The sequence below is a fragment of the Salvia splendens genome, chromosome 5, assembly GCF_004379255.2.
Source record: "Salvia splendens isolate huo1 chromosome 5, SspV2, whole genome shotgun sequence".
NCBI lineage: Eukaryota > Viridiplantae > Streptophyta > Magnoliopsida > Lamiales > Lamiaceae > Salvia > Salvia splendens.
In genome coordinates, this window is record NC_056036.1 from 1,001,544 (window position 1) to 1,017,469 (window position 15,926).

The 15,926-nt window shown below is 33.4% G+C and overlaps 2 protein-coding genes across 9 annotated transcripts; both read right to left on the reverse strand.

Annotated features, from left to right (window-relative positions):
- Positions 1-1,231: 1,231 nt before the first annotated feature.
- LOC121804643 lies at positions 1,232-6,475 on the reverse strand. Of its 2 annotated transcripts, none has more exons than XM_042204273.1 (3): positions 6,198-6,475; positions 2,417-2,815; positions 1,232-2,106 (listed from the first exon to the last, which is right to left on the reverse strand). In XM_042204273.1, the coding sequence occupies exons 2-3, from the start codon at positions 2,767-2,769 to the stop codon at positions 1,335-1,337; spliced, it is 1,125 nt and encodes a 374-aa protein (XP_042060207.1). In that variant the 5' UTR covers positions 2,770-2,815; positions 6,198-6,475; the 3' UTR covers positions 1,232-1,334. The 2 variants fall into 2 exon arrangements, with proteins under 2 accessions (XP_042060207.1, XP_042060206.1); XM_042204272.1 differs by having other exon boundaries at positions 3,744-6,475.
- Positions 6,476-9,702: 3,227 nt separating this feature from the next.
- Positions 9,703-14,474, reverse strand: LOC121804629. 7 transcript variants are annotated; one of them, XM_042204250.1, is made up of 3 exons: positions 11,738-14,472; positions 11,590-11,648; positions 9,703-10,670 (listed from the first exon to the last, which is right to left on the reverse strand). In XM_042204250.1, exon 3 carries the CDS (start codon positions 10,643-10,645, stop codon positions 9,833-9,835), a length of 813 nt encoding a protein of 270 aa, XP_042060184.1. In that variant the 5' UTR covers positions 10,646-10,670; positions 11,590-11,648; positions 11,738-14,472; the 3' UTR covers positions 9,703-9,832. The 7 variants fall into 7 exon arrangements, with proteins under 7 accessions (XP_042060184.1, XP_042060183.1, XP_042060180.1 ...); XM_042204249.1 differs by having other exon boundaries at positions 9,703-10,691; XM_042204246.1 differs by lacking the exon at positions 11,590-11,648 and having other exon boundaries at positions 14,178-14,474.
- Between the last annotated feature and the right edge of the window lie 1,452 nt (positions 14,475-15,926).

Below are 15,926 nucleotides of genomic sequence, written 5' to 3' on the forward strand. Positions count from 1 at the left end.
AAACTGCACCGTTTTCGTTACTTTTGCTCAAGCTCCAAATGATATCGGGTACCAATGGATACCCTAATCAACTGGGTGGTTCACTCGAGATCACAGGCCACCCGACTCCTTCATATGGGACTGTTGGGAATAGCACAAGTGCAGCAATGCAAGATATTGGCGTGCTTGCTGATGGTCAATATGATATCGGTTCTAGCACCGAAATCATGGATGATCTGAATCTCCCTCATTTTCTGGATTGAAATGGTTGTGAGGAAGTTAATAAATTTTCCTTTTGGAAAACCCTACTTTTCATGGCTAATAACTATTTTCATGGCTAATGTCTACAATGTTTTATCTTCTTTAATAAAGTTCATGTGCTTGGTTATAACTCCTTCGCCATCTTCATTTTCTTTTTTGTTTTTTGTTTGCTTAGAGATTATACTTTAAGATGAAATAAACGTGAATATGTTAGTGTAGATGTAACGTATAGGTGACATTTATTTATTAGAAATGATCTTTTACTGTGCAATTTTGTGCACAATAGCAGCACAAAACTGCACTGTTCATTACTTTTTTTATTAAACTTATTTCTACATGTACAAATATGGCCTGATGGCTGCACCGATTCATCATCACTTTTTTTTTCATTTCCTCTTATTTTTTTGGCATATGCGTTAATAAAAAATAGTTGTTGCATCAATAAAAATAGTTGTTCTAATTTGTGTATTGTTTAACACTTTTACTATTTTAGTGTTTATATAATTAAAAATTATTATTAAATTTATTTGCATGTGCACTAAAATTGTGTTATATTTTACTCATATTCCTTTATATGCATTATGGAGTATAACGTGTTAGGATGGTTTGGGGACTACAATAACGAGAAATTGTAAACTGATAAATGAGAAATATTTAGTAAGGAAAAAATCATGGATCGGACTACAATAACGAATATCTATGTATACATTAAATGAATTATTGCATAATATAAAAATGAAAATAAAATATCGCAATAAGCTTAGTTTTGAAAATTTGAGAAAACTAATATGCTTATGAAATCACACAATTATATTATTTATATGACATTTTTATATTATTTTTGTAAGGATTATAAAATTTAAAAAGAAATTTGAATAAAACATTGCACAATTTTGGTACACATAAAACACTAACATGTTCACATTTATTTCAACCATAAGTGTAATCTCTAAGCAAATAAAAACAAAGAAAGAAGATGAAGGTAGAGGAGTTATAACCAAACACATTAACTTTATCAAAGAAGATAGAAACATTATAGACATTAGCATGGAAATAGTATTGTGGAAAGTTTATTACACTTCCTCACAAGCATTTCAATCCAGAAAATGAGGGAACAAAGACAGATCCAAATCATCTAGAGTTTCGGTGTCAGAACCAATATCGAGTAGACAATCAGCAATCACGTCAATGTCTTGCACTGGTGCACCTCTTCTACGCCCAACCATCCCAGATGGAGTCGGGTGGCCTGCGATCTTGAGAGAACCAGATGGGGGGCCCAGTTGATTAGGGTATCCAGACAGCAGTTGATACCCGATATCCTTGGGAGCTTCATTAGGGCACCCAGACAGCAGTAGCTTCCCAGCATCAGATGGAGCTTTCTTTGGCCTAATCAGCAATTGGCTCTCGTTACATGCAAGAGCTTTCTTTTTCTGGGGATACCTTGCCCCCATCATCGGCTTGTTTCCATCAGTACTCGAAGCGTTTTTAGGGCGCCCGCGCTTCCCAGAAGCATTACCTGAAGCTCCCATGGCGGATCCAGGCAGCAGTTGGGTTCCAGTATGCGCTGCTGCTTTCTCAGGATTTCCAGGAAGTAATTCTTCGGTTCCAGCTGTAGAAGACTCTCCCTTGCAGCATTCAGGCATGCAGCTTGCCGTTGCCTTCTCGAAGGGTAACAATTTCTCGGGTTTCAGAGTTGTGATATCATAAATACTGAGCCTTTTACCCTCTTTCTTAGTCGAACTCAGCCTTCTGTAGTACTTTTGAGCATGGCTTGCAACTTGGGTACTTGATCTAGTATGCACACAATATTCCGAAATGTTCTTCCAAGAACCCTTACCGTACTTCTCCAAACCATCTAGAAATTGCCTGCAACAAACACAGAATTTGTGGTCATTTCATTAGTTGAACCTGTTCCAACAAACGATGCTTCTCAAATATGCATTATTTCAGTTTTTATCAGAATCAAAATGTAATTTTATAAGTGAAGATGCAGAACATGATTATATGAGGCCATGACTTGGCTATGATGAATGCCTTTGGACAGGCAATGCCTTTCAACAGGCGTGACATTGAGAAAAATTGTACATTAGGCACATCAACAGTATAAAGCACTTAGCGATCTTGGCAAAAATATAATATGTCTTCATGCAAGTAAGCTGTGCTAAACGCTCTTTACCTGTGTTCCTCTTCTGTCCAATGGGCCCCTCGTGTAGCTTGCTCTGACTTCAGCTTCTTCTCTTCTAGAACATCGCCTTTTGTCGAATAAATGGACAGAGGCATCTTGCCAGACTCAAAAGCCATCAAACTTAAGGCTTCATAGTGAAGTTTTAGATCTTGAACTGTTTTCCCAGGAACTGCCAATGTGATCTTATCCCACATATCAGCATGATTATAGTGGGTAAAGAGAGCAATCTCGAATGCCTTGTCCTCCTCCCTTGTCCAATCCAAAGATGTGCGTGCATCCTTCGATGCAGCACCATCCACCTCCATCGTCCAGAAGCAGTTGTTGGATGTCCGATCTGAATTCATTTTTTAGGCAACTGGGAAAGCTTGACTGAGAACAGAGAATGCTGACCTGTAAAATTTTTAACTCATCAAATTACATTGAGAAAACTAGCATCAAATTCATCTCATCTTGCTTAGGACCTCAAGAATTCACAAAGAACTAAAATATGTGTGCACTTTAGATGTGTCTACGTTTTATATACACATACAGGTCAAACATATATGTACAGAAGTAATAGCATGACAGAAATGATTACTCAATCAGGGTTAAAATGTAAAAATTATCAATTGTTACTCATTAAAACTAATTGTGACAACGAGTAGAGATAGAAGAATTTTGCATCCAATTACCATTAAAGGACTGATCCCTGAATTGTTTATTTGGAAATATACAAGCAGGAGAGTATAAAACATGCATACAATTGAAGAATCCAAAAAAAAATTGGGGAAAAGAAAAACAGTCCCACACTCGCATCTGCGACACCATTACATCCAACTCCAACTAAAAATCGACATTTTGTGTAATAATGCAGCAAAAAGGAACACTAATTCATGAACTTAATTCTTGCAACACTATTTTTAAACTAAATTTGTCAATATCAAACATGAATACAAAACTATCATAAAAAAATTTGAACTTAAAATACTCAGAAATGTTATCCAAAATAAAATCAAGAATCTCAATTTCAGCGATTGCTCCTCATATACTTTTCTGTAGTAATTTGTGTTTTCTCTCTTACTTTATTTGCTAAAGCATTAATGTGAACATTGATTCAGACATTTATTTCACAAACAAAATCAAGTTACCAGATCTACTTTCTCTTCTATGGAATTTCCCATGCAGCCATTTCAAACACATAATCTATCATTAACTACACAACAGAGAAACTAAACCATTAACTAAGTTTATACTTTCATGAAAATCTATAAAAAAGATGCAATTTTTTCCTCATTTGTGTATAGCTATGCAATTAAAATTCTTTAAACGATAGATCTACCTTCAAGAATATAATTCTTGGCAAAGACTGCAGAAAAAAGGATGCTGTGGCCTCCAAATCCTTAGAAAATATGCTTGAGATGTTTCCACCCTCTAGATTTATAGTAACATTTACTCTGAAGAAGCATAGGCAATGGACTAACCTGTGTTTCTTATATAGGCTCTGGGCATGCAAACTAGTGCGCATGCGTTATAAAATTAAATGATTCAGCTGTCTTTTTTGTCCTGTGCGTGTTGCTTAGCAGCCACCTTGCTCTCTTAATCTTTTTGTTTTGTAATAATCATTTTTGTTACATGGAGTAAAGTTGATTGGACTGGAATAAGTGGCCAGTGGTATCGCTTAACAGCAACCTGGCTTTTTTAATCTTTTTGTTTTGTAATAACCCCTAACAATCACAGTTGACTTACTAAAAGATACGCACTCCTTTACACGTATATGATTGTAGGGTCAGTGATGGTGAGTGTAGGTGCCATAAAGGTCTTGTGACGTGTGAGGATAGATGTTATGTATGAAAGCATTTGAGCAAGCGTTATAACTTATAAGTAAGGTGTGATTAATGCTATTTTCCACTATTCTATTTCGGAATAAGTATACGTGTGGCTGCTCAGAAGCCATTTGGCCACCTTTGTAATCTAATACTAATATTTTCTTATTATTGTATTCCTGTAATTAACATATCGCACATGTGTATTTGATTAAAGAACATAAGAATTTTTACATTGATACCAAAAACCAGTTATTAGTTGGACAATCTACTGCAAGCAGAGCGTCTGAGAAAATATTAGAAATAATACGGATTACATTATTTTAGAGTCGACTAATAGGGCTACTCATGAACGAGGCAGAGTACTTTCACACGAAACAATAATTAAGTCATAGCAATCTTGAACAATGAGAAGCAATCACCTTACTAATTCTAAATATATTAGATTAGGCAACATATAACACAAATTTATAATGTAGCTGAAGAAAATATGCATGTATTTGATTGCTTTGATAATAAATGATTTGGGCCAGTTTCAGCCCATTGTTGTATCCATTACATTTTCTATGACACTATCATTAACTACAAAACAGATTAAGATTGTTGAGTGCACAGTATTCTAACCCAGCAGATTTCCGAACCTTGTTTTCATAGCACCATGGGCCAATATGGAAATAATTTTGTAAATGTGAAAAGAATCACATATTTTGATGAAAGAGAAACTGTGTGCTGGTACTTTTTTTTGTTTTCTCTTCCTATCTTTTGTTCTATATACCAACCTGTGGTGTACCATATCTCTACCACTATCAACTTTTTCAACTTCTCTTCAATATATCATATGATAAGTATTTTGTTTTTTGGTTTTATAAATAATTTCTAATTAGGGTTTATTATATCATAGTTAGTGTTTATAAATATCTTTTAATTTTATATTTTCGTATTTTAGTTAGTAAAATGTGAGTTATGGTTGATTATTACAATTAGTTCATTCTCAACTGTTGGTAAAATTTATATTCTTGAGTGTGGTTCCCAACTAAAATAGAGGTCCAGATGATTTGTTCTCCAAAAAAAAAACAAGGTATGGGATGGATTCCATAAATTCTGTTGAATTGCTTGAAATAATATACCAGAGGTGCTGAGGAGGGCTGAAGCCCCCCCCTCTTCCCCAAACAAAATAATCATTTTTTCAAAATATGTATACTTGATCAAGAAAAATATATACGCCTATATATGAACTTCGAACAATATCCCCATAATGAATTTGTTTGCGTCCGCTACTTTTAGAATTCACTAGACCAAGAAAAAGATTTACATTATGTTCCCCAAAGGTCGTGATAGGAATCCATGATTGTTCTGTTTTTCTGCTTACACTTGGAAGTTCCTTATTTGTTCGAGTAACAATCTCACAAGTATCTTAATCATCTTGTTTACTGTATTAGTTATCTGTAGCTATGTGGCATACTTCTTTTATTATTATTTACGGCAAACTCTACTACTACTAAAACTACGACTTCCACGCGAAAAATCCAACATAAACTTCCGTACTTATGTGTTCCTACGTGACACACTCCCTTCCGTACTTATGTGTTCCTTTGCAGCTGAAAATAAGCACTGACACACTCCCTACGTGTTAAAGATCATCATATTCTATTTCAGTAATTCCAAAGAGCTAAGATGATAACAAAGAACAAGCAATCAAATCAAATTCATCCACATTCCAAAAACATGTGAGGCATTGAAACAGCAACGCATCGCCACTTCAAACAATAGTTATACTAATTTGTAGAGCAGACACTGAATTGAACTTGTACATAAAAATATAGATTAATTAACATAACAATTCAACACTGCAATGGACCAACAATCCAAGTTCTTAGCAAAATCGTCATTCAGGCATTTCATCGAACAGATAGAGAGCATGGAGAAGCAGCATTAATTGGCTGAATAAAAAATTAACGGAATTTGTTCACCTGTATGCAGTAGATATAGCCATCCAATCTTCCGACGGCGAGAATACCGCCGGAGCTCGGACGTCTTTCCGGCCGTTCGATTGAATCATTGAAATGGTTGGTAAGAATCGGCATTGGAAATTTGGAATCACTAACAAGACTAATTGGGTTTGCTTGTATGTATAATCAAACAATCGAGCTTGATTTTTGCAATGAATCCAACAACTGTTACAAGTGTTTAATCTTGTATCTTTGAGCTTGTGTTCATTTTCCTTTTCAACACCTTTACTGATTTTATCAATTTTATCTTAAACTTTGAAACTTATTAATTACTATAAGTCAATGTCTCTTAATTGTGTCAATTATATCACAATATTTGCTTGTATTAAAATTATCAAGAGTTTTTAGGTAATTATTTTAAAAAATACAAAACTAAAGAGAAATATTAATATTTATTATAGTTCAAATATCTCATTTTAATTACTTTTCCTTCGTGATGATTTATAGGCATTTCTAATGATAGAACAACGGGTATAAGGATTAAAATTGCTCCATATTCAAAAGCAGTGATCCATTCCTTATTTTTTCATGAATTTTTTTTATGGCACGCTTATTATATTTTTTTATGACACATTTATTTTAGGAAAATGAACATTTTATGAAATCCGTCCAACTAACAAAAACATATTATAATTTTCCATACATTTTTTTTTCTTTGTCGAAGGTGATAGTGATTTTTTGATGGGCTAAAGTGGGCTGATGTATTTGCATATTTTTAATCATTTTTGGACTCATATATATCAGCATATTTAGACCCATTACATAGCCTAATTAAAAAACAAACATTTAAGATAACTTTAAATTATACTCCTATTAAAGACACTCTTTAACCTTCTCACCAAAAGTTTTAAAAAATTATCCATACATATAAAACTCCAATTATACTCATATGATATTTAAGCATTATTAATAAAATTAAACAGTGTCGTTATGGGGAAGATGATAATCGACGGCTAGGCCTATTATTAGTGTTGTGCAAGTAAATGATATCTCGTTAACTAAAAATCTCAAAAAATTAGATCCTCGATTATTTCTATGCTAGTAATACTACTCTCTCGTCTCGGCTAAGATGATACATTTCTTCGTAGAAATCAATGCATCCATCACACAATATTGATGCACGTAAAAATAAATTTAATAATAAACTAATTAAAGGAACACTAGAATAATAAAAATGATGGATTAGGTGAGTGATCAATTGTAAACTAATTAACAATTATAAATTAAGACTAAATCTTAGTCATTAGATTAGGAGATCTAGTGGTTGAAATAATGTCACATTCATTATATTTTAAATTAAAAAATTATTAAATAAACTTAAAGAGTATTAATGTCAATTATCTCTCATCAAAATCATCTCAAAGCTTTAAATTTACGTAACTCTCTTGATTTAAATTATTTTTTCGCAAAAAATATATCAAATTAAAGATAATTTTATAAGGATTCCAACGAGGTCTCAATTGCATATATTCCGACAGATGTTCAGGTGATGAAATTTGATAAATTATATTTCAATTTTCGTACATGTTGATAAGCAGATTTTATCAACAAATGCAAAAAAAAATATCAACATAGTGTATGCAAAATTTCAATATAGTGTAGGTAAAATATCAGTGTCGATATTTCCTTGTACTTGTGTTGATATTCTCATGTCATATTGTTGATATTTGTAATACACTATGTTGATATAAAAAATACCCACGAAAATTATCATATGATAACATAATGACGATATTACCCTTTTGTTGATATTTTGTCTATTATTTAGTGAAATTTGTGAGCTTTAATCCCATTCATTCATTTCAAAATCCAAGGGCGTAGATTTAGTCTTAGTTTTGGATTATGGTGTTATAAGCCTTAGAAGAAGAACCTGATGGATTATACATAAACCCAAGGACAACTACTTAGTATAGAGCATTTATTATGTACATACTAACAGCCCAAAAAAGTATAAGGAAATAAAAAAAAATATAAAAGTGACGAAACAGTGCAGTTTTGTGCACATCACATCACATGGTGTTATGCACAAAACTGCACATTAGAGAATCATTTCCTACAAACCTCATTAAAAGAGTTTTCCTTATCCTTTTTTGTGGGATACCTTGCCCCAGCATCAGCTTGTTTTCGTCAGTACTGGAAGCTTTCATAGAGCGCCTGTGCTTCCCGAAAGCATTACCTGAAGCAGTTGGGTTCCAGCGTGCGCTGCTGCTCTCTCGAGATTTCCAAGAAGCGATTCTCCGAGAAGACTCTCGTGTCACTTGCTCTGACTTCAGCTTCTTCTTCTCTTCTAGAACATCGCCTTTTGTCGAATAAATAAATGGACACAGCCACAGCCATCTTGCCAGACTCAACACCCATCAAACTTAAGGCTTCATGGTCATGGCTGTGCTTATAACTCCTTCACTATCTTTTTTTGTGCAGCTTTGTGCACAAATCACCACCATTTATCTTTTTTTATTCAACTCTTTTCTACATGCACCAATATTGACGCCTGCACTTGTTCATCATCACTTGCATTAATAAATTAGTTGTTCTAGTTTTTTTTTTTGTTTTTTTAACATTTTTAATACTATTTTATTGTTCATATAACTAAATTTTATTATTAAATTTATTTGTATGTGCACTAAAATCGTGTTGTATTTTATTCATATTCCTTTATATGCATTATATAAAGTGCATATAAAGTGTTAGGATGGTTTAAGGATATTGTAAACTGATAGAGGAGAAAGATTGAGTAAGAATAAAATCCTGGATCTGACTATAATAATGAAAATTTATTTATACATTAAATGAATTATTGTATAATATAAAAATAAAAATCAAATACCACAATGAGCTCTAGTTATGAAAATTTGACATAACTAAGATGTTTTATTTGTTTACATAAATGAAATCAAACAATTATATTATTTACATGACATTTTTATTTTATTATTGTAAGGATTATATAATTTAAAAAGGAATTTGAATAAAACAGTGTATAATTTTAGTGCACATAAAAATAAGTTCAATAATAAACTAGTTATGGGTATTGGGGACACAAAAATAATTACAATAATGTATTATACATAAACTCTATACCAAGTATTGTTTATTTAAGTATATACCAAAAGTAGAAGGATATTTATAAAAAAAAAATAATGAAACAGTGTAGTTATGTGCATAAGCAAGTGTTGTGGAAGACTCACATTAGAGGATCCTTTAACACATCATTAAAAAGAGAAATGAGATAATGAATGTCATCTACACATTACAATTACCCTAATAAACCTCATCAAAAGAGAAATGGGATAATGAATGTCATCTTCACATTAACAACCTTTAAAAAAACAAATGGGATAATGAATCTCATCCCCATATTAACAAACCTCATAAAAAAAACAAATGGGATAATGAATGTCATCTATATATTACATTTACACTATCTCTAAGCAAACAAAAACAAAAAAAAGGTGAAGATACGAAATAAGTAACCAAATACATAACTTTATTAAAGAAGATAAAACATTGTACACATTAGCAAACTTTATTACAAGCCATCCCATCAAAAGTACGCTTTTCCAAAAGAAAAATGTATTAACTTCCTTGAAACCATTTCAATCCCAAAAATAAGGGAACAAAGAGATATCAAGATCATCCAAAATATCGGTGCTAGAACCGATATCATATCGACCATCAGCAAGCTCATCAATATCCCGCATTGCTGCACCTGTGCTATTCCCAACAGTCCCATAAGAAGGAGTCGGGAGTGAACCAGATGGGAAGCCCAGTTGATTAGGGTATCCAGACAGCAGTTGATATCCGATATCCTTTGGAGCTTCTTGAGGGTACCCAGACCGCAGTAGCTTCCCGGGCAGCAATTTGCCCTCGTTACATGCAACAGCTTTCTTTTTCCTGGGATACCTTGCCCCCAGCACCAGCTTGTTTTCATTAGTACACACAGCTTTCTTAGGGCGCCCGCGCTTCCCGAAAGCATCACCTGAAGCTACCTTTGCGCATCCTGACAGCAGTTGGGTTCCAGCGTGCGCTGCTGCTCTCTCGAGATTTCCAGGAAACAATTCTCCGGTTCTAGCTGTAGAAGACTCTCGTGTCACTTGCTCTGACTTCAGCTTCTTCTCTTCTAGAACATCGCCTTTTCTCGAATAAATGGACAGAGGCATCTTGCCAGACTCAAAAGCCATCAAACTTAAGGCTTCATAGTGAAGTTTTAGATCTTGAACTGTTTTCCCAGGAACTGCCAATGCGATCTTACCCCACATATCAGCATGATTATAGTGGGTAAAGAGAGCAATCTCGAATGCCTTGTCCTCCTCGCTTGTCCAATTCAAAGATGTGCGTGCATCATTTGATGCAGCATCATCCACCCCCATCGTCCAGAAGCAGTTGTTGGATGTCCGATCTGAATTCATGTTTGAGGCAACTGGGAAAGCTTGACTGAGAACAGAGAATGCTGAGCTGTACATTTTTGAATTCATCAAATTTTATTGAGAAAACTAGCATCAAATTCATCTCATCTTGCTTAGGACCTCAAGAATTCACGAAGAACTAAAATATCTGTGCACTTTAGATGTGTGTCTTTGTTTTATATACACATACATGCAAAACAAAATATATTACAGAAGTGAAAATAATGGGGTGTTTTTTATGACAACTTGTAAAATAAAAATACTTCGAAATACTTAGCATGACATGACAGAAGTGATTACCCAAACAGGGTTAAAATGTAAAAATTATCAACTGCTACTCATTAAAAATTATTGTGAAAATGAGTAAAATAAAGGACTGATCCCTGAATTGTTTACAAGCAGGAGAGTATAAAATATGCATACAATTGAAGAATCCAAAATTTTTTTTGAGACAAATAAAAAGTCCCACACTCGCATCTGCGACACCATTAAATCCAAGCACTTCAACTTAAAGAACACTGCTTCATGAACTTAATCCTTGCAACATCATTTTGAAAATAAACTTGTCAACAGCAAACATGAATACAGAATTATCACCAAAAATATGAACTTAAAATACTCAGAAATGTTGTCAAAAACAAAATCAAGAATCTCAATTTCAGCGATTGCTCCACATTTACTTTTCTGTAGTTATTTGTGTTCTCTCCCTTACTTTATTTGCTAGAGCATTAATGTGAACTTCATAGATTCAGACAATTAGATCTTCTTCCCTTCTATGGAATTCAACAAGAAGTCATTTCAAACATATAATCTATCATTAACTACACAACGGAGAAACTAAACCATTAATTAAGTTTATACCTTCATGAAAATATATAAAAAAGATGCAATTTTTTCTTCATTTGTGTATAGCTATGTAATTAAAATTCTTTAAACAACAGATTTACCTTCAAGGAAATAATTCTTGGCGAAGACTGCACCAAAAAGGACAACTGGCCTCCAAATCCTTAGAAAATATGCTTAATTCTCTGAGAAATTTCAGCCCTCTAGATTTATAGTACATTTACTCTGAAGAAGGATAGACAATGGACTAACCTGTGTTTCTTATATAGGCGCTGCGCATCCAAGCTAGTGCGCGTGCGCTACAAAATTAAATGAGCCTACTGTCTTTTTTTGTCCTGTGTGTATTGCTTAGCAGCCACCTGGCTCTCTTAATCTTTTTGTTTTGTAATAATCCTTTTTGTTACATGGAGTAAAGTTGATTGGACTGGAATAAGCGGCCAGTGGTATCGCTTAACAGCCACCTGGCTTTCTTAATCTTTTTGTTTTGTAATAATCCCTACAATCATAGTTGATTTAATAAAAGATATGCACTCGTTCACACGTATATATTGTGAGTGTAGGTGCCATCATAAAGGTCTTGTGACGTGTGAGGATAGATGTTACGTATGCAGGCATTTGAGCAAGCGTTATAACTTATAAGTAAGGTGTGATTAATGCTATTTTCCACTATTCTAATTCGGAATAAGTTTAAATGCGTAGCGGCTCAGAAGCCACTTGGCCACCTCTGTAATCTAGTATTTTCTTATTATTGTATTCGTGTAATTAACTTATCGCATATGTGATATTTGATTAAAGAACATAAGAATTTACTTTGATACCAAACAAAATTATTAGTTGGATACTGCAAGCAGAACGTCTGAGAAAATATTAGAAATAATATGCATTATATTATTTTAGAGTCAGACTAATATGACTACTAATGAACGAGGCAGAGTACTTTCGCACGAAACAATAATAAGTCATAGCAATCTTGAACAATGAGAAGCAATCACCTACTAATTCTAAACATATTAGATTAGGCAACATATATCACAAATTTATAATGTAGCTGATGAATATATACATGTATTTCATTGCTTTGATAATCAATGATTTGGGCCAGTTTCAGCCCTTTCTTGCATCCATTACATCTTCTATGAAACTATCATTAACTACGAAACAGATTAAGATTGTTGAGTGCACAGTATTCTAACCCAGCAGATTTAAATTCACTCAGTTCCATCCGAACCCTGTTTTGATAGCACCATGGGCCAATATGGAAGTAATTTTGTAAATGCAAAAAGAATCATATATTTTGACTTAAGAGAAACTGTGTGCTGGTACATTTTTTTGTTTTTCTTTTCCTATCTTTTGTTTTATATACCAAGCTGTGGTGTATCATTTCTCTACCACTATCAACTTGTTCAACTTTTTTTTCAATATTTATATCATAGTAAATGTTTTGTAAACATTTTTATTTTTATATTTTCATTTTTTAGTTAGTAAAATGTTAGTTATGGTTTATTATTACAATTAGCTTTTCATTCTCAACCGTTTGAAAAATTATATTCTTGAGTGTGGTTCCCAATTAAAATAGAGGTACAGATGATTAGTTCTCCAAAAAAACAAGGTATTGAATGGATTCCATAAATTCAGTTGGATTGCTTGAAAATAATATACCAGGGGTGCTGGGGAGGGCTGAAGCCCCCCCTCCTTCCCCAAACAAATTAATCCTTTTATCAAAAAACCTATACTTGAACAAGAAAAATATATACCCCATATATGAACTTTGAACAATAGCCCCCCAAATGAATTTGTTTGCGTTCGCTACTTTTAGAATACACTAGACCAAGAAATGTTTACATTGTGTTCCCCAAAGGTCGTGATAGCAAACCATGATTGTTTAGACTATGTTCCCCGAAGATCGTGATAGGAATCCATGATTGTTTTGTTTTTCTACCTACACTTGGAAGTGTTATATCTGTTAGAGTAACAATCCTCACAGGTATCTTAATCATCTTGTTTATAAGTTATCTGTAGCATATTTCTTTTATACAGCAAACTCTTCTACAACTAAAACTACGACTTCCACACAAAAAATCCGACATAAACCACAGTACTTATGTGTTCCTTTGCAGCTGAAAACAAGCACTGACACACTCCCTAGGTGTTAAAGATCGGGGAAGGATCCCCTGCTGTGCACAGCAGGGGGCTGTGTTTAAAACACAGCAGTTTGTGAATAAAACGCTGCCTTACTTGTTTTTATTCCTTTTCTTTTCCTTTTTCTTTTATTTATTGTTTGTGTAAAAAATGGCACAGCACCTGCTGTGCACAGCAGGTGATCCATTTCCGTTAAAGATCATCATATTTCACAGTAATTCGAAACTTTATTCAGTTAATCAAATCAAACTTATCCACATTCAAAAACATGAGAGATGTTAAAATAGCAAGTCGCACCGCCACTTCAAACAATAGTTATACTGATTCATAGAGCAGACATTGGATTCATTAATTAACATAAGAATTCAACACTACAAAGGACCAACAATCCAAGTTAATTCAGGAGAGCGCATTGCACACAGCAAATGAGGAAATCAAGAGCAGGACACAGGCATTATTAACACAATCGTCATTTGGGCATTTCGTCAAACAGATAGAGGGCATGGAGAAGCAGTATTAAGGGGCTGAAAAAAAATCAACGGACTTTATTCACCTGTATATAATAGATGTAGCCATCCCATTTCCAGAGACGGAGGGGCTTCTGCATCTTCCGCCGGCGATAATACCTCCGGAGCTTCGACGTCTTTCCGGCCGTTCGATTGAAATGGTTGGTAAGAATCGGCATTGGAATCGCTAACAAGACTAATTGGGTTTTCTTGTATGTATAATCAAACAATTGAGCTTACATTTTTGCACTGAATCGAACTAATAAGTTTTTAATCTTTTGTCTCTGAGCTTGTGTTCATTTTCCTTTTCCAGACTTTTACTGATTTTTATCAATTTTATCTTAAATTTTGATGCTTATTAATGTTATGTCAATTTCTATTAATTGTATCAATTCCATCCAATATTTACATGTATCAAAATTATCAAGCGTAATCATTTTTAAATATAAAAACTGAAGAGAAATATTGAATATTTTATTATGATTCTTTTATCTCACTATAATATAGTCAAAAAAATTTTACAAAGTTTTTAGGTAATTACATTTCTAAAAATTAAAATTAAAGATAAATACTAGTATTAAGACCCAAAATCTTTCAATGGATGGCGGGGTTTGAACCCATGACATCAAGGTCACCACAACTCCAAGCTGTCAACTACGATGACACATTTATTATAATTTTCTGTTATTTTTTTATAACACACTAGTTTTAGGTAAACGAACTTAAAATGAAATTCGCCCAAGTAACAATCACACGCTTATTATAATTTTCCATGCATTTTTTCATCTTTGCCAAGGTGATAGTAAATTTATTTATTTTATAGGACAAAGGCAGTAATAAGGTGATAGTGAATTTTAATGGGCTTTATGATCTGATGTTTGTGCAAATTTTCAATACTTAACCCATATATAACCGAAATATTTAGGCCCATACGTAGCTGAATAAAAAAACAAACATTTAAGGTAACCTTAAAACGCTATCTACTTCACACTAAAATTTTAGAAAATTTTATTTTATACTAGTATTATATTAAATTGAAGGGGAAAATATATTTTAATATGATGTGATATAATTTTTTTTCAAAAAAGAAAGTATTATTACATCTTTTTTTAAACAAACTAAAAAAAATTGCAATGTCTGCTTTGGAACATGATCAAAGTACTAAATATTTAAGACACTTTTTAAAAAAATTTAACCCTCTAGAATAAAACTTCTCTACATGGGAGTGAATATAGAACATTACATATGAAAATAATGATGGTTTCAAGATATTAATTAAAGAAATTTACATCTATAAGATTCGAACATCTAATATATTAATCGGAGATGAAACGTCTTATTAATTGACAATTAACCTGTATTTTTTCATCGAATTAAATATACCTGATACTCTCACCAAAAATTTTAAAATGTCATCCAAACATATAAAACTAAAATTATTCCCATCTGATATTGAAGCACTATTAAAGAAATTAAACAGTGCCATTATGGGAAAGATAATGATAATCTACAGCCAAGATCATGTGCGACAGAGCTCGATCTGATTGAGATTTTCAGCCACTCAAACTGCCCAATCATCACAACAGAGCCACATACACGCTAAACGATGAGGGTGCATCTTATTGCGGTGGAAAGAGCGACAGGCAACCGGACCCCAAATGCCATATTAAATAGGAAAGAGAATCTCCCTTAGAAACCAGTTAAGAGCCAAAAACCCAACTGTCAGCAGAGCCAAATAGCTTTTCACGGCCGTTATTTCCCTTAACGGTTTCTGCTTTTCCGTCGATCTCAATGAC

Bases quoted from the DNA above. Each gene is read 5' to 3' on its own strand.
- LOC121804643 (XM_042204273.1), bottom strand. From the start codon at position 2,769: ATGAATTCAGATCGGACATCCAACAACTGCTTCTGGACGATGGAGGTG. The intron at 2,107-2,416 runs GTAAAGAGCGTT...TGTTTGTTGCAG, and splicing joins TGGACAGAAGAGGAACACAG to GCAATTTCTAGATGGTTTGG.
- LOC121804629 (XM_042204244.1), bottom strand. From the start codon at position 10,711: ATGAATTCAAAAATGTACAGCTCAGCATTCTCTGTTCTCAGTCAAGCT.